The sequence below is a fragment of the Corylus avellana genome, chromosome ca5 (genome assembly GCF_901000735.1).
Source record: "Corylus avellana chromosome ca5, CavTom2PMs-1.0".
Classification (NCBI taxonomy): domain Eukaryota; kingdom Viridiplantae; phylum Streptophyta; class Magnoliopsida; order Fagales; family Betulaceae; genus Corylus; species Corylus avellana.
In genome coordinates this window covers 15566509-15593193 of record NC_081545.1, presented here as the reverse complement: position 1 = coordinate 15593193, position 26685 = coordinate 15566509, and the positions used below count along the sequence as shown (strand labels likewise).

General features: G+C 36.6%; 1 protein-coding gene and 2 pseudogenes across 1 annotated transcript; 2 read left to right on the top strand and 1 right to left on the bottom strand.

Annotated features, from left to right (window-relative positions):
- The first annotated feature begins 13122 nt into the window (after nt 1-13122).
- LOC132181845 (laccase-14-like) lies at nt 13123-14466 on the top strand. The gene is made up of 3 exons (XM_059595074.1): nt 13123-13703; nt 13811-14172; nt 14258-14466. The coding sequence occupies exons 1-3, from the start codon at nt 13123-13125 to the stop codon at nt 14464-14466; spliced, it is 1152 nt and encodes a 383-aa protein (XP_059451057.1).
- A 2380-nt stretch (nt 14467-16846) lies between these two features.
- Nucleotides 16847-19690, bottom strand: LOC132181844 (laccase-14-like; annotated as a pseudogene).
- Nucleotides 19691-19933: 243 nt separating this feature from the next.
- Nucleotides 19934-22329, top strand: LOC132181843 (laccase-14-like; annotated as a pseudogene).
- Nucleotides 22330-26685: the final 4356 nt, after the last annotated feature.

The window sequence follows — 26685 nt, the reverse complement described above, 5'->3', positions numbered from 1 at the left end:
GGATGTGTGTGTCGATATCCAAAATTATAGCCAGCGCCATATCAATGCTATAGACAAATTAGGTGATTGTTTACAACCATGGAAATTTACATGGTGTTACGGAAATCCTGAGGTGAGACAGCGGAAGGAATCTTGGAGTCTACTTAAATTGTTGCGTTCTTTTCAACCTGAAGCTTGGTTGTATGTTGGCGATTTCAATGAAATTGATATGGATTCTAAAAAATTTGGAACTGTCCGTAGACCTTTGTGGCAGATAGTTGATTTTAGGAAAGCTTTGGATTACACACACCTCACAGATCTTGGTTTTGAGGAACCCAAGTTTACGTGGCTTAACATGCAAGATGACAATAATTTTATAAAAGAACGCTTGGATAAAGCATTGGGGAATTCTGTGTGGCTTGATATTTTCCGGGAGGTAAAGGTAAATGTTTTAGCTACTTGTACATCAGATCATGCTCCTTTGTTTATCACTTTCCAACACATAGCACAGCAAAGGCCACCATTTAGGTTCAGATATGATGTGAGGTGAGGCAAACAATTGGTCTACAAAGAGGTGATTAAAAAGGAGTGGAGTCCAAAAGCTGTTGAGCCTGTAACATGGCATGATGTGGTTGGGAGGCTTGACCGTAGTCAAAGGGCTCTTATACAGTGTAACCGTGCTAATAGAAGCCCAACAGAGGCTTCTATTACAGCAAAAATAGAAGCTCAAAGATTAATTCAGGAGGCTGAGGGAGTGCTAGATTTGAACAAAGTGAGAGTTTTACAATCTGAAGTGGCAAGTATGGCGGAGCAGCAAGATCTCAAGTGGAGACAACTTGCTAAAGAGCATTGGCTAAAGCATGGGGACCAAAATACTAGCTACTATCACACTTGTGTGAATCAACGACGTCGGGCCAATCATATTTCATACATAGTTGATGAGGGTGGGATGGAACGTTCAACACTGGAACTAATTGATGAGGCATTTTTGAATTATTTTCGGAATATTTTTGCAACTTCAAATCCTTATGGAATAGATGAATGTTTTGTGGGTTTTCCAAGCACGGTGACTGAGACAATGAACAATCAACTTCTCAAGGAGCCTTCGGCTGAGGAGTTTAGCACTGCTTTGGCCCAAATGGCACCACTGAAAGCACTCGGCCCTGATGAGTTTCCAGCGTGGTTTGATCTCGACAATTGGGCCTCTGTGGGTCCTGAGGTATGTAATGCTTCTTTTGAGTTCTTTAATTCTTGTGCTTTGGAGGAAATTGTGAATTTCACTCATATTGCTCTTGTCCCGAAGAAGCAAAAACCTAGCAAGGTTACTGATTTTTGACCCATAAGCTTATGTTATGTGGGTTATAAAATAATATCCAAAGTACTTGCTAACTGACTGAAGAATATTTTGCCCATAATAATTTCTCAAAATCAAAGTGTCTTTATCCTGGGAAGGTTGATTTCAGATAATGTTTTGGCGGCATATGAGATGTTACATTCCGTGCACACTCGGATGTGGGGAAATGTGGGTTATATGACCCTCAAACTTGACATGAGTAAGGCTTATGACCAAGTGGAATAAGTGTTTATAGAGGAGGTAATGAGGAAGATGGGTTTTGCTGAAAGACGGGTACGACTTGTTATGAAATGTTTGAGCACAGTTTCTTATTCAGTTATTGTAAATGGGCAGCTGGTAGGGTGCATTCACCCAACAAGTGGTATTAGGCAAGGGGATCCTCTGTCCCCTTATAGGTTTATTTTGTGTGCCGAGGTTCTTAGTTTCAAGGAATGGATATCTAGGGGGTCCCAACCTCTCCAAGAGGGCCCCGATTAAACCATTTATTCTTTGCTGATGACATTCTCTTCTTTTGCAAGGCTACACTATCTGATTGGCAGCGCCTTCCATTTATTTTGGAATGTTATGAAAATGCTTCGGGCCAAAGGTTAAACAGAGATAAGATGGCAATTTTCTTTAGTAGGAATACTAGTGCCGAGGCTGGGGCTCTTATTCTAAATTTGATGGATGTTCCATCCTCTTAAAGGTATGATAACTATTTGGGGTTGCCAGTGTTGGTTGGGAAATCCCGTGTTAGGGAATTTCAACATATAACTGATAAGGCGAGGAAAAGAATTTCGGATTGGAAGGTGAAGTCTCTTTCACAAGCTAGGAAAGAGATTCTTATTAAAGCTATTCTTCAAGCCATTCCGACTTACAACATGAGTATTTTCTTGCTCCCAAAGAAGCTATGTAATGATCTAAATGGTCTTATGCAAAGGTTTTGGTGGGGGCACAAGAATGAAGAAAAGATAATACATTGGATGCGACAGGAGAAGATAGGTAGCTCAAAGAATGAGGGAGGACTAGGATTTAGGGATATTCATTGTTTTAACAAAGCGCTTTTAGCTAAACAAAGTTAGAGGTTGTTGCGAAATCCGGACAGTTTGGCGGGTTGGATTATCAAAGCCAAATATTATTCTAGATGTACATTTCTAGAAGCATCAAAGAGTAATAGGGGGTCTTTTGCTTGGAGGAGTATTTTTTAGAATAAGGATTTGCTAAAGGAGGGCTTGTATTGGCGCATTGGTGATGGGCAGCAGGTTCATATATGGGGTGACAAGTGGGTTCCTCAACCTACTACGTTTATGGTTCAATCCCCTTGCAGTATTCTTCCTTTTGATGCTAAAGTAGTTGAGCTTATTGATCCTAATGTGGGTGGGGGAGTGGAATGCCCCTTTAATTCAATCTATATTCAGTAAGGAAGAAGCTAACCTTATCTATAATATATCCCTTAATAGGTACAATCAGTAGGATAAACTAATTTGGAGAGCTACTAAGACCGGTTTTTTCACTGTTCGTAGTGCCTATTTTATTGAACATGATAAGAAAGCACTGCTCATTGGGGAAGGGTCTAATTCCCGGGCTAATGACTCATCATGGAAGGAAATTTGGAGTCTTAAAGTTTCCAACCCTGTTAAAACATTTCTTTGGCGAGCCTGCAGTAATATATTGCCTACTAAGGTTAAGTTACTACGAAAGGGGGGTACTCAAGGAGGCTTTCTGTATTTTTGTACCCAAGAGGTAGAATCGACGAGGCATGTACTGTGGGACTATCCAGCTGCTCAGGATGTGTTGGGGGCTTGCGACAGAAAAATTCATAAAGCTCATTTGGAGGGGTCTGAATTTCGTGAGGTATGGGATGCTCTGGTCCAGCGATGTAGTCAGGGGGAGTTGGCTTTTTGGTCTATATTGGAAAGAAACATCTGGTTTCGCAGAAATTCCTTTGTACATGGGGGTGAGTTTTCTCATCCTAACAAACTCGTTCGTGATGCAGAGGTGTCTCTTCATGAGTTCTGGTAGGCCAGTTAAGTCCTCGGAGGCTACTCATGGTGACTGAACTGTTGTAGAAAGACAAGAGTTGTGGCAACCTCCACCTGTTGTCATATTGAAGGTTAATTGGGATGTTGGGTTTAATCCCGAACTAAAGCACATGGGAGTTGGGTTTATAGTTTCGTGATGATCATGGTAGGGTCCATGCGGCTCAAAGTAAAACTCTAAGTTCATATCAGGAGCCTGTGGTTAGAGAGGCTTTAGCGGCACAACAGGCAATGGAGTTCAGTAGGGACCTAGGCTTGCAAGATATTCTTCTTGAGGGTGACTCTTTGCAGGTGGTTACTATGATCATGGAACAGGGTGAGAGCTGGTGTCATTTTGGGCAGATTGGAGCTGATATCAAATTGCTTTTGGGTTCCTTTAGAAGTTGGGACATTATGCATGTGAAACGGACCCAAAATAATGCAGCTCATGGATTAGAAAGGAAGCAGTTAGGGAAGTAATGGATAGGCTGTGGATGGAAGAAATTCCATTATGTATCTTTGACACTATTTTCTCAGAGCAGTTTGCTCTTATTGTTTAGAGTTTTGTGCTCTAAATTTGATTTTCTAATGAAAATTGTCATCTTATTTCAAAAAAAACAAACAAACAAACAAACAAACAAACAAATAGAAAAAAGCACTCTCCGTGTTATACTCCTTGTTTCTTGACTTTTTCTCACATTAAAGCAAAATCCACTTTCTCTCAACTGCTGTTTGTGTCTTATTATAGTTGCAGCCCATGTTCTCTCTAATATTTTATTTCACTCGTGGTCTCATTGCATTTTTACAAGTCAGAAAGTGTGAGCCTTGTTCTTTCTTCATTTCTCACGCTCAACATTCAACACTCATCTTCCTCACTCTCTCATCATCAGCTCATTTCCTCTCTTTCACGTGGTTGTCAACCTTAATCCAGGATCCAGGCAAGCCGAGGAGTTGACGATTAGTTGCGCAAAACAGCACGTGAATAACAAGTTGAGAACTTTAATTAGGTTTAAGTCGTAAAAAAGAAGAAAAAAAAAAAATACAGTTTTACCACACTAGCTATATATTCACAAAAAGTCGAGCTTTTTCAGGACCCAAACAGCTGTTAATGCTTTCACTTTCGGTAATTTAGAGCCATTGTTTGAGGACAAAAAAGCTAGGAATAGGATCAAAATTGTCCAAAGCTAGTTTGAGAGAGAAAATTGACAGTCACAAATCAGCTGGCACTTGGAAATGTTATTTAATAGAGGATGTAACAAAAGAGAGAAAAAAATGGTTACAAGCATTCTCTTTCGGCTCTTTATTGTGAAAAAATTCTTGTTTTCTGGAGTCAAAAATATTAAAATGCTTATAAATTTAACATTCTATTTCTTCATGATTCTCTCTCCTCCCAACAATAAATAATTTATTAAAAAAAATTTAGGGTGAAGTCCACGTACCCTTCCAAACTACCAAAAAATATTGCTCACGTCTCCCCCAATTATGAAAAATGAAAATATCCTTAATAAAATTAAAAAAATTAAAAATACTAAAAACTATTTAAAAAAAAAAACTAGGGTATGGAAATTTAAAATTTTTTCCTTTTTTTTTTCTTAAAGAATTTTTTTTTTTTTTTTTTTTTTAGATTTATTAAAGTATTTTTGTTTTCTTGAAAAACATCTAGTGTCATTGTTGTCTTTTTATTAGCTTTGGGAGAGACATTGTTCCAATTGAAAGTTTGAATGTGATATTATCAATTGGATGGTAGTTTAAGAAAAGTATATGAGTTTTTTCCAAAAATATATTTTAAGTGGGGATCTCTAGTTAGAAGAGCAAGATAGGTGCGCAATTTGAAAAATTAGTAGTTAAAATAGAAAGAGATATTTTTTAATTAAAATAGGGAGTAAATTTAGAGAGCGGGATACGAGAATGCTCTATCTAACCCAAATTCATATGCAATTAACAAATCATACCCTTAGAAAAAATAGAGTATCCGAGTAAACAAGTAGCACTAAGAGCTATTTTTGGAAGCACCCGTAAAAGGATGATTAGTCAATTAAGCAGGTACGCAGTTTGCTCTCTAAAACATCTCCAGCAGTTAGTTGCTGATCGAAATTGATTGTTTAATTAATGACTGATTTCACTATTTAAACAAGAATGTTAGGTAGGTTTATATTTTATTTATACTTTTTTACTAGAAGATCTTGACGGTTCATCATTTATACTTTGTACTAGAAGATCTCGAACGATCAAGATTGTTATTATATATGTGGGTCTCAAAAATCAAGAGGAATCACATATGTATGAAACAAAAGAGTGCCTTTAATCAAGGGTGAGGAGAGTCAGAAACTGAACTCCAAGAAAATGCATACGAGGTTAGTGTTTCTGGGCATTTTCCTTCTTCTTGGACACTACTCTTTTTGCATGGTTCAAGCTGGCGATGTCCATTTCTATGACTTTGTTGTAAGTCCTTCCCACTTTCCTAGCCTCTAGTGGGCAACCATGTCCTTTGCTTATTCAACCATCACTTGCGGGTGTCCATGATATTGTCTTTTCCTTTTCTTTTCTTTTTTTGTTTGGTATTTCAGGCTGAGAATAATGGGTGTTTGAAACACATTATAATAATAAATCAGCATCATTAAATGTTCTTTTCTTGTTTTGTAGCTTTAAGAGAAAAACTTCACAAAGCTGTGCAACACGAAGAGCATACTAGTTGTAAATGACAGTTTTCCATGGCCAGTAATTCGAGTTTACAAAGAGGATACGGTGTATGTTAATGTTCACAACCAAGGATACTATGGGATCACTATTCACTGGTAAGAACTACGTTACTAAATCTGTTTTATAATGTCTTAAAAGCCTAGCTAAAAAGACAACCGCAAGGCAGCAACTAGCAAATTCTTAGATTTAATTTAAGAATATTAGATAAATTCATACGTACAGTCATACCTTTTTTTTTCAAAAAAAATCAATCATACCTTTTTAGCAGGAGAGATTTTTACAGAGATTTACACGTGCTTGTGATCTATATCCTATTATTGATTTTTTTTTTTTTTAAGGAAAAAAATAAAAAGAACTTAAAAGTAGAGTAAAAAAAAAGAATGAAAAAGGAAACCCAAAATCTGAACAGTTTGTGGGGTCACATCCCACTTGCCTACATGCGACTCCGCCGCCGCCGCCCACCCTCATGTATTGTTTGATGAGTCCATCCATCTCTCCTGAGTCCTGGAGGTGTTTCCTCTTGTTCCTTTCACATCGGTGACACAAAATCTGAAAAGATTAATTTCCTTTAACAATTTCCTTAAAGGAATGGTTTAACACAAAATAACTAGACTTTGTCGCCTTGATTCAGACTAGCTAGTCAATAAAGCCCGCAGTCCAGCTTAATTTGTCCTATGCATCCTCTCAGATAAAAGTTTTTGCTGGACCCTCCCCCTCCTCTGTTGAGTCCCATCGGACGATCTTCATCCTAACATGCGCGCCAAGGTTTACATAATGAAAGAGAACATGATATATATATATAGTTGATGATCATGTGGAGAATTTATTTATTTATTTTCAAACTAAAACTAAAAAACACCTACTAAACATGCATTAACAAACATACCCTTGGTTTCTTGGCTATCTTCTAACATTTTGTCGTGGTTCAAAGAGAAAGAAATTAATTCTATTGATTGGGTATCATAATGCCATTGCAGGCACGGTGTGAAGAAACCAAGAAATCCGTGGTCAGACGGTTCAGAATACATTACACAATGTCCCATTGAACCTGGATCAAACTTCACGTATGAGGTAATATTTTCTGACGAGGAAGGAACCCTTTGGTGGCATGCTCATAGCGATTGGACACGTGCCACAGTTCATTGCGCCATAGTTATCTTGCCGCCTGTTGGATCTACCTATCCATTTGCCAAGCCGGACGAAGAAGAGATCGTTGTGCTCGGTATGCAAATATACACGTCTTTCTATCTACTTATGAGGTGAATAAAACTTTGTGACTAAAGCAAAAAGGCAGTACACGTAATTCAGTTTTGTTGAACATGTAGCGGCCTGGTACGATGGAAATTTGAAGGAATTGGTGGATGAGGCCATAGAAACCGGTGATGACTTGCCACATTCTGTTGCTAATACCATAAACGGTGAACCAGGAGTGTTAGTTTTAATTATTGGTTAAATGTTCGGTGATCAAAATGGATTCGAAGTGTGCCAAATCTCTATGGCGTCCGGACGGGACTCATAGCCGTCCGGACGGGATTTCTCTCGAGAGCCTCGCCTGCAACCCCGTCTGCAAGTCCGTCCGAACAGGCCGCGCCAAAAGAACGGAGAAAGCGATGTTGCCCTAGAGCTCGTCCGGACGAGCCCATTTATGGTCCAGACGGCCCGTAGTCTGCTAGGTTTAATTTAAATGTAATTGAGTCCTAATTAGACTAGGCTAGGTTTAATTTAAATGTAATTGAGTCCTAATTAGACTAGGGGTCTTGGTATTATATATATAGATCTCTACAGATCTGTAGAATACGAATTTTCACCCTCAGAGAGTTCGTGTGAGGCTGTGCTTGAGTGATTATTTTGTTGTGAACCAAATTTATTCCTCTTAGAGGATTTGTGTTAGCTTTGATTGTGTGCTTAATTGAAGTCTATCGGAAGGGTCCGATAAAGGATAATCACGTTGAAGAAGATTGTGAGCGAGGAGACAAGTTGGAGGCTTGTCGATCTTACAGAGTCAAGGTCTTGCAAAGGGTTGTAAGTGTTCCTAGTGTCTGTAATCTCTGGATAATCTTTTGATAGTGATTTCCTGGGTTTGGCTGCCCCGGAGAGGTTTTACTTTTAGAACCTTTTCTAAAAGGTTTCCTCTTCGTCACCAAAATCTTTGTGTGTGATTGTTTATATTTTGGTGATTGTTTGCTTTGATAAATATCAGTTAATTCCGCATAAAATTGTGATATTTATCTGTTTAGAGTTTTTTCAATTGGTATCAGAGTGTATTCACTCCATGAAGGATTAAATTCCTGAGTGTGATCTTTGTTTCTTGTTTAAGATGTCTCAAACCCTTAACACTGTGCCTAATTTTGATGGATCAAATTATGGCTTTTGAAAGTTCCGTATGAGATTTTTCTTAAAATCTATAGACGTTTGGCATGTCATTGAATCTGGATTTAAAGCTCCAGATAAGCCGACAGCTGAATGGTCTAATGTTGAAAAACAAACTTGTATGGCAAATGACAAAGCTATGAATGCTCTATGCTTGGCAATTTCACAAACTGAGTTCTCCAGAATTTCAAATTGTGATAGTGCCAAAGATGAATGGGAGATCCTAGAAACTACTTATGAAGGAACAAATCTTGTTAAAGCTTCAAAACTTCAAATGTTAGTTTCTAAGTTTGAGAAAATTAAAATGTTAGAGGATAAGACATTTAATGATTTCTTTGGTAAACTTAGTGAAATTAGAAATTTCATGATAAATCTAGGAAAGAAAGTTTCTGACACTAAGATTATTAGAAAGATCAGGAGATCACTCCCTGAAAGATTCAGAATGAAGGTAACAGCCATTGAGTCATGCACTAATCTGGAAACCATAAGGATAGAAGAGTTAGTTGGTGCCCTTCAAACTTAAGAGTTTTCTTTGCCTCAACTTAGGAAAAATAAGGATCTTTCCCTTAGAACTCTTAGGAAGAACTCTGATGAGTTATCTGATGAGGAATCACCAGATGATGAGGAACTTGCCTTGATAGCTAGAAAGTTTTATAAGAATGAACATAGAATTTCCAAGAGATTTGGAAAACAAAAAGGAAGTACTCAAGAAAGAAATGAAAGAGACCCACGTGGTCCAAAATGTTATGAGTGTTCTGGCTATGGTTATGTTCACAATAATTGTGCTAATCTCAAGAGTAATAAGCTAAAAGACCAAAACCCTTCAATATTACCTTGAGTGACACCGATGAGGAAGAAACTCCTAATTATATGGCTTTTGTTGCATCCTATGATTCTGATGATTCTAATCAATCAGATGTTCAGTCAGCCTTTGATAATGAATCAAATAGGGTTAATGATCTTCAAAACTCCTTTAACAATTTAATGGAAAAGTTTTCTATGCTTAGAAATACTAACTTGAAAATTGTTAAGGATTTTAAGAATCTTGAGATTGAAATGGATAATTTGTTGAAATCTTTGAGTAATTCACATGTTGTTTACAATACTCTCAAATCTGAAAATCATGTGTTAATTGCTAAAAATAAATCCCTTCAAAATGATCTGATTGCATCTAGAAATCATTTGAGTAAATTCTCTAGTGAAAAGCTTGATAAAATGTTGTATATTCAAAAGCATTCTAGCGACAGATCTGGCTTAAGATTTGATAAGACTGGTTCTTTGTCTTCTAATCGTGCTTCTACTTCAAAAACTGTTTTTGTTAAACCAGTGAAAGTAGAAGAATCTTCAAGTGAAGAAAAGCAAGTAGTTGCTCCGACTCCTCAAGGTAAGAAAGGTAAGAAAATCTACATTGAGCCTCATGCATCTTACCCTACACCTAGAGTCGTGCATCCTCTTAGGAAATTACCTTCTCAAAGGTTTATCTCTACATGTCATCACTGTGGCAAAGAGGGTCACATTCGACCTCACTGTTTTAATTTGAAACTCATGTGCATATAAATGAAAATTCCTATTCTAGGAAAGAAAGTGAAGGTTTGATCATAATGATGAGAGAAGTGTTATCTAGGCTAGATAAGGTTGAGCAAAGTCATAAGTCTAGACCTAAGATTTCTCAAGTTTGGGTTAGAAAGGATGATACCATTCACCCCTTAAGGGGGAGTGGTGATGATCTCACCTTATGTTAGGTGAGTCACCCAAATGCCTAGGATTGATTTTCTTGCATATCTTTGCATATCCTAGAGCATGTTGTTTTTCTTGTTTCCTTGCATTTTTGTTTTATTTTGTTTTGAAATTGTGTTTTGTTTGTGTGCATTTCTTTTGTGAAAAATAACAAAAAGACAAAAATATTTTACTTTGGTTGTTTTTTTTTTTTTCTTTATTTTGTTCTATGCACCTAGATAGTTCCTTAATTTCTCATGTTGCTTTTTATGAATTTAATTCCTTGTGTCTTGGAATGTTCTTAATATGCATGAGATGAAAATTTGTGTCAATGGACTTGTTTTTGTAGTTACCTAAAACTTGAGCTTATGTGGTACATTTTGCCTATGCTTTATCTCTTGTGCACATTTAAGCTTAAATTGAGGTTTTGTTTCACTTTATTTGTGAGGTCTGTTAGGTAACCATATGCGGTTCTTAACTAGTCATATTTTTCAAATTGACCATATGCTAGTTGAACCTAGGGCTTAAAAATTCCTGCTTTCTCTTTTGTGATAAGCACCAAAAGTTTAAGGACACTTTTTCAAAGAGAAAAATAAACAAAATAGTGAAATAAATAAAATCAAAAAATTATGTTCCAAAAGGAATTTATTTCACTGTGTCAAACTTGTGCAAAATGTTTTACAAAGAGAAATGTATAGGATGAGAGTAGCTAGGCCCTAGTATGATAAGGTTTGACTTTTGATTTGATATACTTGTCAAAACCTCATGATGGTGAAACTTTCTCCTCATTTTGTAAGTTGAAAATTTTTCTCTTTGGATGGCTTACACACAAATTCTTCATGTCTTTTCATATATGTGATCATGAGTGTTTGGTTATTGTTTTTCCTATTCCACATATGCCTTGATGTTTTTGTGTTGAGTGTTTCAGGAAACATGATACCTTTTGTCAATTTGTGACAAAAAGGGGGAGTATAAAATTGGGGAGAGGATGGTGACTCGTCCAATTGATTTTGTCCCTGAAATTGCCAAAGGGGGAGTTTGTTAGTTTTAATTATTGGCTAAATGTTCGGTGATCAAAATGGATTCAAAGTGTGCCAAATCTCTATGGCGTCCGGATGGGACTCATAGCCGTCCGGACGGGATTTCTGCCGAGTGCCTCGTCTGCAACCCCGTCTGCAAGTCCGTCCGAACACGCCGCGCCAAAAGAACGGAGAAAGCGATGTTGCCCTAGAGCCTGTCCGGACGAGCCCATTTACAGTCCAGACGGCCCGTAGTCTGCTAGGTTTAATTTAAATGTAATTGAGTCCTAATTAGACTAGGCTAGGTTTAATTTAAATGTAATTGAGTCCTAATTAGACTAGGGGTCTTGGTATTATATATATAGATTTCTATAGATCTGTAGAATACGAATTTTCACCCCCAGAGAGTTTGTGTGAGGCTGTGCTTGAGTGATTATTTTGTTGTGAGCCAAATTGATTCCTCTTAGAGAATTTGTGTTAGTTTTGATTGTGTGCTTAATTGAAGTTTATCGGAAAGGTCCGATAAAGGAGAATCACGTTGAAGAAGATTGTGAGCGAGGAGACAAGTTGAAGGCTTGTCGATCTTACAGAGTCAAGGTCTTGCAAAGGGTTGTAAGTGTTCCTAGTATCTGTAATCTCTGGATAATCTTTGGATAGTGATTTCCTGGGTTTGGCTGCCCCGGAGAGGTTTTACTTTTAGAACCTTTTCTAAAAGGTTTCCTCTTTGTCACCAAAATCTTTGTGTGTGATTGTTTATATTTTGGTGATTGTTTGCTTTGATAAATATCCGTTAATTCCGCATAAAATTGTGATATTTATCTGTTTAGAATTTTTTCAAGGAGATTTTTGTCCTTGCTCCGAGAGTATGTCTTTAGCAACTTAGCTGCTTAGGTAGAATAAAAAATAGAAATAAATGAATTTAATAATTTAATTTAGGAAAAATGTATGATAAATCCTTGAGTCAGCCTTTCAAAATTTTAATATCCTTAAGTTTTTTTTTTTCGAAAATTTAGTCTCTGGATAAATTGAAATGACAATAAAATCCTTGCCGTTAAAATTTTTTAACAGACGTTAAAGAATTCAAAACGCACCATTTTGCTCTATTAAAATATTAATTTTTTTATTAATTTAATTTAAAAAATAAATTCAAAAAAAAAAAATTAAGTGGGTCGCCGCCACCCCCCTGCCACCAAATTAACCCCATTGCAAATACCAAAATCTCAGTGGTGAGCCGGCGTCAAATTCCTGAAGCGAGTCAGCGGTTCTATTTCCACCGTGCGGGTCGTTCCGGCACTTCCATCCTACGGGGTGTTCTGCTCGAATCTCCCTTTACAGGCCGGCGGCTACCCCTTTCCAGCCTTACTTGGTGGAAACCGCGCCATCTCACGGGGTCGTGGGTGGCTTCATGGGTCACCCTGTCCTCACGGGTGGCTCATCAAGTGGAGTCACCCCGAGGGTGGTTCCGCTGCCTACCCTCACTTGGGGTGTTTCCTGCATGCAGCCATCTGAGATGGGAGGTCTCACAGCCACCTCCTTAACCTCCTCACGGGTGGGCCTGGGCACCCCCCTGGCCACCCTTTATTTTTTATTTTTTATTTTATAGATTTAATTTTTTAAACTAAATTAATTAAAAAAATTAATATTTTAATGGAGTAAAACAGATGCGTTTTGAATTTCTTTAACGTCTGTTAAAAGATTTTAACGGCAAAGATTTTATTGTCATTTCAATTGATCCAGGAACTAAATTTTCGAAAAAAAGAACTTAAGGATATTAAAATTTTGAATGGCTGACTAAAGGATTTATCATACATTTTCCCTTTAATTTATATTCGAACATAAAGAATAAAGAAGAATAAAATTGTAATATATATATATATTTTGTTGCCTAATAAAATTAATTGTAGTATTTTTCATCTTTCAAATTAGCCGTTGGACTAAGATTCGACGACCATCTTAATTAATAATTGCAGGAACGACACATCGTTGGATGGTTGATTATGGGAAAACCTATCTTTTCCGTGTAGTCAATGCAGTGATGAATGCAGAACTCTTCCTTGCAGTTGCTGAACACAATCTCACAGTTGTTGGGATGGATGCACATTATATCAAACCCATTTCCACAGAATACATCATGAAAAGCCCGGGACAAACAATGGATGTCTTGCTCACAACAAACCAGCCTCTCAGCCACTATTATATGGCTACTAGACAATACTCAAGCGAAGACGCCTCTGTTACCGGATTTGACCATGTCAATACAACTGCAATTCTACAGTACAAAGGCAATTATACTATCCCATCATCTCCTTCCTTTCCAAGTGCACTTCCTCTTTACTTGGACTTCACGGCTGCCTTGACCTTCACCAGTCGTATAAGGAGCTTAGCAAACAAAGACCACCCAGTAAATGTCCCCCTCAACATAACTGAGAGAATGTATATTACAGTTTCCATGAATTTGCTCTACTGTCCAATCTGTACGAGAGCGCATGATAATGAAACATTGGTTTCAACTTTAAATAAGATAAGTTGGGTCAACCCAAGTACTGACGTGCTACATGCCTACTACAGGTTGTTCCTCATTTCGCAAATATTGTATCATTGCTAACAAATATATATATATATATATGCCGGTTAATTTGTTTAAAAATATGATCAAGCCTAAACCTATTGTGCAGGAATATCAATGGAGTTTACACCACAGACTTTCCCGACTACCCCCCTTCATTCTATAACTTTACAGATGATGAAATGACGGCCGAAAACATTGTATTAACAAGGCAAGGGACCAAGGTGAAGGTGTTGAACTATGGTGAGGCAGTGGAGATAGTTTTTCAAGGGACTGGCGTGCTAAAAGGCTCGGTAAATCATCCAATGCATTTGCATGGATATAGCTTCTATATAATTGGAACAGGTTTTGGTAATTTTGATAATGAGACAGATCCAAAAGGGTTTAATTTAGTTGATCATCCAGAATTGAATACCTTTGGAGTTCCTAAGAAGGGATGGCTTGCCATCAGATTTGTTGCAAATAATCCAGGTATTTCTACTCTTGTTGTTTGCATGTTTCTTGTTCTTTTTTCAAATTCCTTTGATTATTTAATACATTGAATGATTTTTCGCAGGTGTGTGGTTTTGGCATTGTCATTTTGATCGACATCTGAGTTGGGGTATGAACACTGCATTTATAGTAAAGAATGGGCCCACTAGTGAGACAAGCATCCGCCAGCCCCCTGCTTACATGCCTTCTTGTAAAGTTCCCTTAAAATCTTGGATACAAAACAACGATGGGTCGGATGAAGAAGTTATGCCGAACCAAACAAGACTTGATTAGGTTCTGTAGTTCTATTTAGCTTTTACTACTTAATTGGGTCATAGATACAGAATATGATGGAGTACAGAGTTCATTATCTACAACCATGTTATGTTTATTGTCGTGTTTTTGGTCAGGACTTGAGTTACATGAAGACTATCTACATGCGGAGAGATCAATTGGCAGAAAGAGTTTATTTTCATAGTAGCACTAGTAGATTTATGTCATCCTTTAGTCAATAATTGTCTTTTATCCTAATTCCACTAGAATAAATAGGTGGCCTAGACCCTTGTAACCTTTTCCCGTATTTGATTAAAAAAAAAAAAAAAAGGTGGCCTGGCAGGGGTGGAACCAGGATTTTGAGTGTGGGGGATGAATTTTTTTTTTTTTTTTTTTTTTTCTAATTAAAAGGTTAGGTCGAAGAGACTAATTGTGGCTATCCTACCTGGGCATGACCATAATAACACCTACGGAATACATAGATACATATGGTAAGATATAATTTCATAGTAAATCACAAGTCATTTTTGTTAAAATTTTATTATAGTTTTCTTATTACCACTAACAAATGAAAGAATGCCAAATAAATTAATGAATCTAAACCCATCAAATATTTAAGTTAATTAACAACAATGAAAGCTAAAAATAAAACTTGTTTAATTTTTCTACATCAAAATACAGTAAATACTTATTCAAAATCTTAATCTTATGCATTTCAAAAACACAAAAACATAAATTATTAGCAATATAAACTAAGCACAATCTATAGAATTTAAGAAAAATGGTATGTTCGAGTGTGAATTGTTTCTCCTAACAAAATATCTTGAAGCCCCCAACAACAATACTATCAATACTGCTCCAAAAAAATGCTGCAAATTTGCTCCCAACAACAATACGCTCCAAAACAATGCTGCAAATTTCCAATAATAAAGATAAGTCGTCAAATGTTAATTTTAATATGAATTATGATCAAATCTCAAATTCGATTAATATTTAGGAACTAAGCCACACGTGATAGTATGATACAACCCATACCCACAAAGCTAATATTTATTATTTATTTATTTATTTTTCTAATTCATCAATTAAGCCACTAACACACCCCCCGACCTACTTGGCCACTAAGTTCTATCCCATGCAGTCCACATAGGACGTAGGCTAATAGCAAGGAATCTCTGCATTCCGCAAGATTGCAACTTGCAATTTGCAAGTGTGCCTTTTAATGAATAATATATATATATATATATATATATATATATATATATTTCAATCCTTCAAGACTTCCTTCAAGAATTCGAAATGAAATGAGATGAGCAGCCTGCGCGCAGCTCTTTGTTGAGAAATGAGATCAACAACAAGACTTCTCACTCAGATGAACTGCAAGACACAGGTGACAGGACACAACAAATCATGGCCCATCGGTAAGACTTTTCTAGTCTAAGAGAGATAGAGTCTGGTCCAAGAGAGAGAGTTTGAGAGAAAGAGAACTGAGAAAGTCTTTGAGTATAGTGTGAGAGAGAAAAAGTTTAAGAGAAAGAGAAAGCCTTGCTGCAGATAAACACAATAGAGTAAAAAATTAATTTGAGGGGACAAATTTCTAAATTTAAGGAGTAAATATATAAAATATATCTACTTTAATGAAAATTTCAAAAACTTTGGGGGGACATTCGTCCCCCTATTGTTGTACGTAGTTCCGCCCCTGAATATTACCTACTCCAACCCGAATTAGGAAACGTTATAATATATATATATACTCGAGACGGCCATTGTGTCACATTGATAAAAGAGAAAGTCTAAACGATTTTCTTCTGTGCTTTCTTTTTTCATACAACTTTCCAAAAACTAGTCATTAAACTTATAGAACTCACACTTTTCTACATGAGTAGTGTGTCTGTGTTCCTAGTTCTAGTGAGCATTATCTATTTGTTAGTTTATCATGTTGCTCGTTGAGTCCTTTAATTTTAGTTACTTAATGGCCCGTGTTATTCTAATAGTAATTAAGTGGGTCTTTGTTTTTAGGAGTATGAATTTTCGTTGTAGTACTCTATTTAAATGTTTTACTCAATGAATTATTTACTTTCTATTTTTATTCACTTTATTTTACCTCTTTCAACCTAAACAGTTGAAAGAAAGAGTATTGCTCGTGCGACTAAGGGACACCCCTCTATTATATGTAGCTTAGCGATGAAAAGAGAAAATTTTGAATATAAGATCAACAGAGAGAGGATTTCCAAAGTTATTTTATTCAAGTGTCTACGAATCAATGCTCACAAGGAGGAAAACAACAAGAACAAAAACAGGAAACAATTCAAACGACTGCTCAAATCATAAAAAAACGACATTGAAATTAAAGGTTGATTTCGTAGATGACATTGAAGGATGAAGCACAATCTTTTCATAACTATTTAGGAGGACAAGCTGGGAAATTAGGCGGGGGTAGCAGAATGCTTTCGTCAGGGCTGTCCCCATTCTGCACAATGATAACACCGCTCATACCCCAACTCGAATGTCGTTCCAAATGACAGTGCTTAAACCAAACGCCTGAGAAACATCGCCATGTCATTCACAAATATATATATATATAGTGGGCTGGGAGATAAAGACAAAAGAGAGAGAGAGAGAGGTAGTACCAGGATTATCGGCTTTGAATCTAATGGCAGCCCATCCATTCTTAGGAACTCCGATGGTGTTAACTGCCGGTGCATATGTCGTATTGTAATTTGTAATATCGTCACGGTCCCAATTGCCATCACCCGTCCCAACCAAAAAGAAGCTATAACCATGAAGATGCATCGGATGATTCTCTGTATTCCCAACATTAGTCCCTTGGAACACTATTTCGACGTTTGTCCCATAATCTATTATAAGTGCCTTGGTTCCTACGCTTGGGAGTTCATAATTAGCCGCTTCATCTCCTGTGTAGTCAAACTGCACGGGCGGCATAGCCGGGAAATCTTTGTCCAAAGGTAAGCCAATGCATAAGCATAAAGATTTTAAAAGTAGTTTATTTTCGGTATAAGCAATTGAGTTATTATTCAAATTAGTGATACTTCCAGCCTCCAGGTACATGTTGCTTGGTAGTAGGTGCGTGCGTGCATGATTTATGGAACATTTAACGATTATAAATATATCACCCTAAATCCTAATCATATCAGCTAAAATCCGTCTGCACATGTGAATAATTGTGGATGATAATTAGCAATTATACACTTTAATAAAAATCCAATTAAAAGAATTAAAGTGGGAAGGGATCTTCAGGAAACAGAAAAACAAGAAACAACTAAAAACAGTGTGGTGCAGTCGTAGGTACGTACCAGTAGTATGAATGAAGTATATCAGTGGTTGGGGTGAGGAAACTTATGTTGTTCAAGCTTGCAGATTGCCTCGAATCCTCGGATCGGTGCAAGGTAGTCGGTTTACAGAAACCGCTATCAAAATGCGTTTGATGTCGTCTGTCAGCACATCAACCAGGTTCATGACTTTATTTGACTTGTGAAGTTGCTTGCAGCATCCCTGTCGCCGGAATCAGGAAGGGACGGAGAGAGAATAGTGGTCGGAGGAGTAGCCCCTGTATACATAAGAATGGCTGAAGTGTTGTTCTTGTCAAATGGGGCAGGCAGACTGTGGTCCATGAAAGGAGTAGCAACGATGTAATAGTAACTGGGTGCCTGGGTTGCTGTGAGCAATACGTCCATTGTTTGTCCTGGGGTTATCATTATGTAATCGACGGTTATGGGAGTAATGTATGCACCATCTTGTCCCACAACTGTTATCGCGTGGTCTGCGATTCCAAAGAACATTTCCTCATTCATCACCGCATTCACTATACGGAGAAGATATGTCTTGCCGTGTTCGACTAATACAGGATAACTTGGATCTGCAACATCAATATATGATATGATATATAATATATGAATTAGACAAGCAATTTATTTCATAGACGTGAGAAAACTAGCTAACTAACTTTTAACCACCAGGAAACCATATATTTCATTGTTTAATAATCTTACCATCGGGGCAAGCATCTGAATGTCCTAGTAGGCCATTGATGGCATATCCATCTGACATTTTTGGATCAACAACGGTTCTCAGGGCCTCTTCGATATTTTCCATGACATCTCCATTGTACCATTCTCCTGCAGCACAATAGAATTAAATGAAGAATTAATTAATTCAATATGCATCTATAAACTCGGCATTTAATTTTCTAAAGGAAATATGAGAATCTTCAATATTATAACTAGCTAGCCATTAGTTAAGCTATACCAATTAAGTACAAGCTCGTGCTCGCCATCGGGCTATGTATCATATGGATAAGGGGTTCCCTCTGGCGGCTTGATGACAATGGCACCATGGATTGTGGCACGTGACCAGTCACTATGGGCATGCCACCAAAGTATTCCATTTCGTCTGAAAATATAACCTCATAAGTTAAGTTTGTTTGTGGTTCAATGGGCATCTGTGTGACGTACTCAGGACCATCATACCATGGATTTCTTGGTTGCTTCACTCCGTGCTTGTCAATTAATGTCATGCCCAAACTATTCTTTAGTTTTCATGATATTTTCATTTAATTTCATACCATATATATATCATTATGGTTTTGGACAAATAACGTTAATCCTTAGGACTGATATGGGTATCATCCACGAGTTCATCAATATTGCATATATTAATTCCATTACGACCCAAAGCTTCCCATCGATCGTTGCATGTATATTGTGAAATGTACTCTTTCTTTCCCTAGAAAATATAAAAATTATTCACCCACAACCCCCCCCCCCCTAAAAAAAAAATTAAAAAACTGCGCGCGTAGCATGCAGACTATGCAGTTACAGGAGAGAGAGAGAGAGAGTGAGAGAGAGAGTTTTTAGTACCAGTGAATAGTGACATTATAATCTCCATTATTGTGAACATTGATATATGCCGTATCGCCTTTACGAACACGAATCGTAGGGCCAGGCCATTCGGGTAAGCCTTCTATTTCTACAGTAAACATGCTCTTTGTTTGGCCACACAGCCTTGTGAAATTCACGAGCGACTCCCTTAGCTGCAATCAAAACGGACAATTACATAACGTTATATATATCAAAGTTGCAAACATAACGTGAACATCGTAGCTAGTGCCTAGTGGACACTTACAATGAAGCTATAATGGTGGTCTTCGGCTGCCGTACGAAGCAGCAGCCCATCGAAGAACAAAAAGCCTGAAAGCAAAAATCAAACCCATCTTCTTTACTCCCATACTCACTCGCTAATTGTAATTAACTACTTCTTGTCTTGCATGTGTGACTTTCAGCATGGACTTGGGTTCTACTTATAGAGCCAACTTTCCTCAGACGCACCTACCAGAATATATATATATATATATAATTTCATATTATACTCAATCTAAAATTTTGATATAATTGGTTTAAACTTAAATAAACGTGTTATATAATTAACTAATCAACAATTAATTAATAATTACAAATTAATGACAAAAATAATGGGTTTTATAACTCTTGAAAAGCATGGGATAAAGATGCATGTGTTTGTACGTTTTCAGGGATTAAATCACAAATTTTAGATTCCTGAACGACTATTATAACTTCGTACACATTGATAATTAATAAATAAATGTAATATGATGTTCACAGGCATGAAATCAGCCAACCGAGAAATCCCTGGTCAGATGGTCCAGGGTATATCACACAATGTCCAAGAGAACTAGGTTCAAATTTTACGTACAAAGTCATTCTTAGTACTGAGGAAGGAACTCTTTGGTGGCATGCCCACAGTGACTGGACGAGATCCAGTGTTCATGGTGCCATTGTTATTTATCCCATTGAAGGAACAACTTATCCTTATCCAAAGCCTGATGATGAAGAGATTCTCATCCTCGGTACGTATATTAAGTTTTATGAATCATTTATATATCTAGCTAGCAAGCATTTGGAATATTTCTTTTATATATGTTTAGTAATTGTCAAATGGTATCTATATATATAGTTTAAAGAATCCTAAAATGCGTCGTGTTGGGTACGTGTCAGATAAGTAGGATTGTGTCAAAAATTGTTAGCCCATATGTCATGCGTTGGATTGAGTTCACGTCGAGACAGAATATAAGACCAATTTGATGTTAGGTTTGTGTTGGGTTTTCGACTCTTGTTATAATTTGTCATTCCTACTTAAGAGACACGTGTCTATATCGAGAAACTTCCTCTAACCCAATTTAGAAAAACTTTATCCGATCCTTTTACCATACCACTTCTTATACCACGTACATATATACATTGTTGTAAATGCAGGATCTTGGTTTCTTGGAGACGTTAACGAGTTAGTTTACGAGGACCTCGCCATCGGAGCAGACACCCTGGAGTCAGATTCTTATGTCATCAATGGCCAACCGGGAGACTTATTACCATGCTCTCAAGGTACACAAAATTATAAATTGTTATGAAATCATAGCAATTTGTTTTTTTTATTTTTCAAATAATTAAGGACCAAAATATTTGGTTTTTGTTACTTGTTACAGAATCAACGTACCGTTGGGTGGTTGATTATGGGAAAACATATCTTGTCCGGATAGTTAATATATGCAGCCATGAATGCACAACTCTTCTTTGCAATTGCTAACCATAGCCTCACAGTTGTCGGGATGGATGGGAACTACATAAAACCCGTAGTCAGAGATTATTTAATGATTTGCTCCGGACAAACCATGGACGTCTTGGTAACAACAAACCTGTCTTTGAGCCACTACTACGTTGCCATAAGATAATATTATGATGACATGCCACAATATCAATTATATGATAAAACAAATGCTACAGCCATTCTTATGTACAGTGGCAACCATACAGCACCCGAGTATCCTATCTTTCCTTCCAGCCTTCCATCCAACATGGCCCTTACTGCTGCAAACAGATTTTTGGACGGCCTTAGGAGCTTAGCAAGCAAAGATCACCCAGTAAACGTTCCACTAAATATAACTACCAAAATGTATATCACAATTGCTATGAACCAGTTTCTCTGTCCAAATGCATCATGTTCTGGGGTAGATGGAAATAAGCTTGCTTCAAGCTTAAACAACATAAGTTTTTTAAACCCGAGTACTGATATATTGCTTGCCTATTACAGGTATTTTTCTATTATCTTTTTCTTTCCTTCTGTTTGTCTACTTAATTAGAATTTGCTCTAGCTAACATTTTATTTCAAAATATGAGCATGTAGGAACTTGAGTGGAGTTTACACCATGGATTTTCCAAACTAGCCGCCAGTTTTTTATAACTTCAATTCACTTAGAAGTTTTTGCCGGTCAATACTACAATACCGACGCCGGGGACCAAAGTCAAGATTTTAAACTACAATGAACAAGTGGAAATAACTTTTCAAGATACTAACGTATTGAATGCATCAGCGACTCATCCAATGCACATGCATGGGTATAACTTTTACGTGGTTGGATCAGGTGTTGGCAATTTCAATAATGAGACTGACCCCAAAACCTATAACTTGGTCGATCCACTTGAAGTGAATACTATAGGAGTCTCCAAGAATGGATGGGTTACCATCAGATTCAAAGCAAATAATCCTGGTAATTAAGCTCTTTAACTTTGGGAAAAAAATTAAATTAAGAAAACAAAAATCAACGATACAAACATTTACACTAAGTACTAACATTGGATGCTTTAATTTATATCAGGCGTATGGTTTTGGCACTGCCATTTGGATCGACATCTTACGTGGGGCATGAGCACTATAACGATAGTGAAGGATGGCGGCACACCTGAGACGAGTATGCTCCTGCCCCCTCCTAATATGCCCTCTTGTAAAGTACCCTACAAAAGTACTTGGATTGAAGACTTTGGTGATTCTGATGAACAAGTTAATAAGAATTGATATGTTATATGATAATATATATATGACGTGGGTTGACAATTATCTATTTTAATTAAGAGTTTTAATTATCTATCTTATCTATTTTTAGTTTTATTATCAGTAGTTTGAATATTATTTATCTATTTTTATGAAATCAACCGTCAATTTATTTTTAATTTTTTAGTTTTGTTCCCCCTCGTAATATTCTAGTTTCTCCCATGTCAACAATTATCTCAAAATTCAAATGTGACTGTTGAATCATTTTTATTTTTTTTAGTAAAGAATGATCATTAAAATATTGGTTGAGACTGTACATCAATATTATAGAATAGTTGCCCGCAGTGGCAAAGCCAAGATGTTCATTTAGGGGAGGCAAACAAATTTTATGAATAAAAAAAATAAAGTTAAATAAATATCAAAAAAATATAGTTAACAGAATAAGTGATTTGGTTTCTATCACTAGAATGATAATCGCAAATTTGTTTTCTTAAGCAAGGATCTTGTGATAATTTTGCTAAATCTACTTCAACACGAGCTCGTTTAAAATTTGATTGGAGCTCAATGAAAATCGTTGTTTTTCTTCATAATCTCAGATAACTACAATTAGCGAAAATGAGGTGGGCTCTCCAACAACATACCAAACTAAAAGAGTAGGGCAATAATTGTTAGAATATATTTGAATGATGAGATTTGATGAAGATTCACTGATGAGCAAGGCAAAAGTGTACATAGCCATGATTCTTCTCTATGGGTTAGAAAGGATTAATTTCTCCTTTGTTGGCTAAATCTTACTCTTTCTGAGTCTGTGCTGACCACCATGTTTGGCTTGAATTCTTCAAATCAAGTGTGAAGTGCTTTGAAGACCTGCTTTGCATCTGAATCTCGATTACGAGTTTCTCATATGAAACACTAACTACAGAGTCTAAATCAAGGCTCCAAGTCATGTTCTAAATATTTGAGAACTGCCAAAAAATGGGCAAATCAGTTGACTGCCATTGGCAAACCAACAAAAAATGAGGATTTAATATCCTTTATCCTTAGTGGTCTAAATGCTAGTTCCTTGCCCGTTGTCTCTCTGAGTCATTTCATCAAGTACCTTAACTGTATCACATCTATTTGTTGAATCATAGGTTGCAAGCTCACTCCTTCTCGACAGTTACCGCACACCTACATCAATCCTTGGTCAAACCTCTCTCACCTTGGCCAAAAAAAAGAATAGTTAATAATTTTTTTTTGGGTAAGTTATCGAGAAACAACAATAATAATAATAAATATTTCATTGCACTTTGGGATCCATTTTGCATACGATTTGATTGAGTTGACATGTTCAATCTACTTTTAAGTAAGAAGATGAAAAAAGAAAGAAAGACATATATATTATTAGTTTATTTCTCATTCATCTCTTTTTTAAATCTACAATTGAATCTATAGAATCCACATTTAATGGTGGATTTTTTTAAAAAAATATATGAATAGAGATGGATGAGAGATAAACGAATGATGAAAAAATATCATTTCTCGGAAAAAAAAAAAAAAAAAAAAAAACTAATATTGAATAGAGCATGCCAACTCAGCAGAAATGCACTCAAGATGCACTTTGAATGTAAACAATCATTTCTCAATAATAATACATGCCATTCTTTCATTGTGCTATTCTTTGAAATTGTATATTATTAAGGGTTTTACAACTTTTATTAAAAGTTCTTTACAAACAAATGTAATAGTTTACGTGGTATGTACCACACTAATTATTAAAATATAGGGGAAACTACATTTTGCCCCCATGACCTACAACGCCTTGACACTTTCTCCCCATGAGCGGCCAACTGTACTACTTTGTCCCCATGAACTACCATTTTGTGCCCAAAACCCCTTCCATTAGTCAAAGCCGTTAACTTAGACGATCAAAGTGACAATGCATTGCAATTCATGGGGGCAAAATGGTAATACGTTGTAGTTCATGGGGGCAAAGTGACTGGTTGACTGTTTGAGTTAACGGCTTTGATTGACGGAAGAGGGTTTTGGGCATAAAATAGTAGTTCATGGGAGCAAAGTATTACAGTTGGCAGTTAATGGGGGGAAAGTACCAATGCGTTATAGTTCATAGGGGCAAAAGGTAGTTTCCCCTAAAATATACACTATCATGTAAGAGTCTATCTAACTACTAAAATTCACATTACAACCATGATAATTTATGTGAAACTCATTTCCTCCCATTTGAAGACAAAACACCAAATCGACCCACTCTTGTTGAAGTTGCTTTATTTCTTTCCACTTGATGCACGCCTATAAGGGGCGTTTTACTGTGCACCCAAAAGGTTTATTGTTGTTTATAAATGTGTCACATATAATGTGCAATTAAATAAATACGATAAAAACCTTGTCCCGTGGGTAGAGCGTAATAAGGTTTGGTTGGAGGGATCATCTAATTGTATCTGTGATGTAATTTTGATGGAGCAATCTGCTCTATCTTTGATTTGATATATGATATATATTCAATCTTTTTCTATATAAAAAAGAAAAAAAAAAAAAAAAAAAAAGAAGCTAGTCACCGCTATGATTTCTTAACAAATATGGTAAATGTCTCTCAACAAAATTTCAAATTAGTAAAAAAATAATCGTGAGTGACATATGTATAAGGTTTAATATAGGGTGGCCAAGTTTGGCAATGGACCGGTTGTGTTTTTTTATTTGGAAGTAATTGACGTAATATAAAGTATATATAAGTTTAGAATTTTTGTATGGAAAAAGAATATATATATATATAGTATAACTAAACTAACAAAAAAACACAAGCCCTTCAGCTTACATTGCTTCATGCCAACATGAATGCTGAATAGCTTGGTGATAATATTGTGGTTCAACATGTGTTGAAACCGAAAGAAGATAATGTTTTTAAGAAATCAAGGTTAAATGCATAAACTAAACCCTAAATCAATTTTAAGGGAACAAAGGATACAAAACCCACTTGATATCAGATCTCTGGACATTTACTCTTACAAGTTACAAATGCAATTTATCAATGATTATGGCTTGGAGTTGGAGCGTCAAAGAGAGAGAGGGAGAGGGAGAGAGAGAGCGTTTGAGAGGGACTAAGGGAGAGAGAGAAGAGAAAGGGGGAAAACTCAAAAGAAGCGTGAGAAAGGGGGGAGAAAAGAAACAATTTTTTTTTTTAATAGATTGGGCCACAGAGCCGGAAAAAATAAATAAAAAAAAAAATGTTGGGGGTGCCATGTCGTGCCAACAAGTAGCCACAGAGCAGGGAAGAAGAATTTTTTTTTTTTTTTTTTTTTTTAAATCGTTGTGGCACTCCCAAACACCAACGTGGCTCCGCCACTGATTCAATGCATCTTTTTTTCATCAAAAAGTGAAAAGAAAAAATACCTTCAAATATAACTAACTAGATACTCTCCCATTCATTTGAATTGGAAAGGATCGTGTTCCATTTGCCTAAGCAATGAGCCGGCCTTACTCCCTCCGAATTGAAATTATCATGAACAAGATTTCTTAAGTTTAAGAGCTTGTGCCATGTCCAATAGGCATAATGGACCAAAAATTTCTATCTAGGCCCTTGCAGCCCAATTCCAAGCATCAACCCCGTTTAACCCAAATTATTGATTGAGGGTATATTATAAAAATTGAAATATTAGAAAGATATTAAAAAAAAAAAAAATTAAAAGAGGGTAATGTGTAATTCACCCTAATTTTGCAAACAAGGAGAACCCTGCTATTTCTTACGGCCATGGAGTCAGCAAAAGGGAGAGAGTAATCGCTAGTGAATATGACGCTGAATCCAGTCAATCCTTTCTATCAATCGACCAGAGGTGTTATTAAACTTCAATTCCGCAACCGGAAACAACAACGGAGAAGAAGTTGATGTTCGCCAGCAAAACTACAAAGGCGACAGTCGCCGAGTGTCGAGACTAGTGTGTAAAGCCTCATGGGTAATGACGGAGAGCGCACACAATTCCAGAGCCCGTTTACCTTCAACTTTTTTGGGGATTTTTAATTTCATCTGTGTGCAAAAAGTTGCTGCTGTTATTTTTTTTTAGGAATCTTCATAGTGCTTTTTTGTTTTTTGCAGGTTTCTTCCTGCTCTAGAACTTTCCTCTCTGTTTCTTCCTCCTCTAGAACTTGCCGTTTGGTTTCCATCTTGCAAGTAACGGCGTGAGTAATAAGAATTTTTTTTTTTATTTATTAAATAAGGCACTTGAACTCTTTGCAAAACAACACAGTTTTGCATGGACTGTTATGCAAAACTGTGCCGTTTTGCATAACAGCTTCTATGCGGTAGTTTTCACTACCGCATAGAAGCTGGATCCAAAATGAACACAAAATCAGTTTTTGGGGTTTCCAAACGCACTGAAATTTCATTTC

Excerpts from the sequence above, each read along its gene's own strand:
- LOC132181845 (XM_059595074.1), top strand. The coding sequence starts at position 13,123 with ATGGTTGATTATGGGAAAACCTATCTTTTCCGTGTAGTCAATGCAGTG. Across the intron at positions 13,704-13,810 it reads GTGCTACATGCCTACTACAG|GAATATCAATGGAGTTTACA; the intron begins GTTGTTCCTCAT and ends CCTATTGTGCAG. Across the intron at positions 14,173-14,257 it reads ATTTGTTGCAAATAATCCAG|GTGTGTGGTTTTGGCATTGT; the intron begins GTATTTCTACTC and ends GATTTTTCGCAG.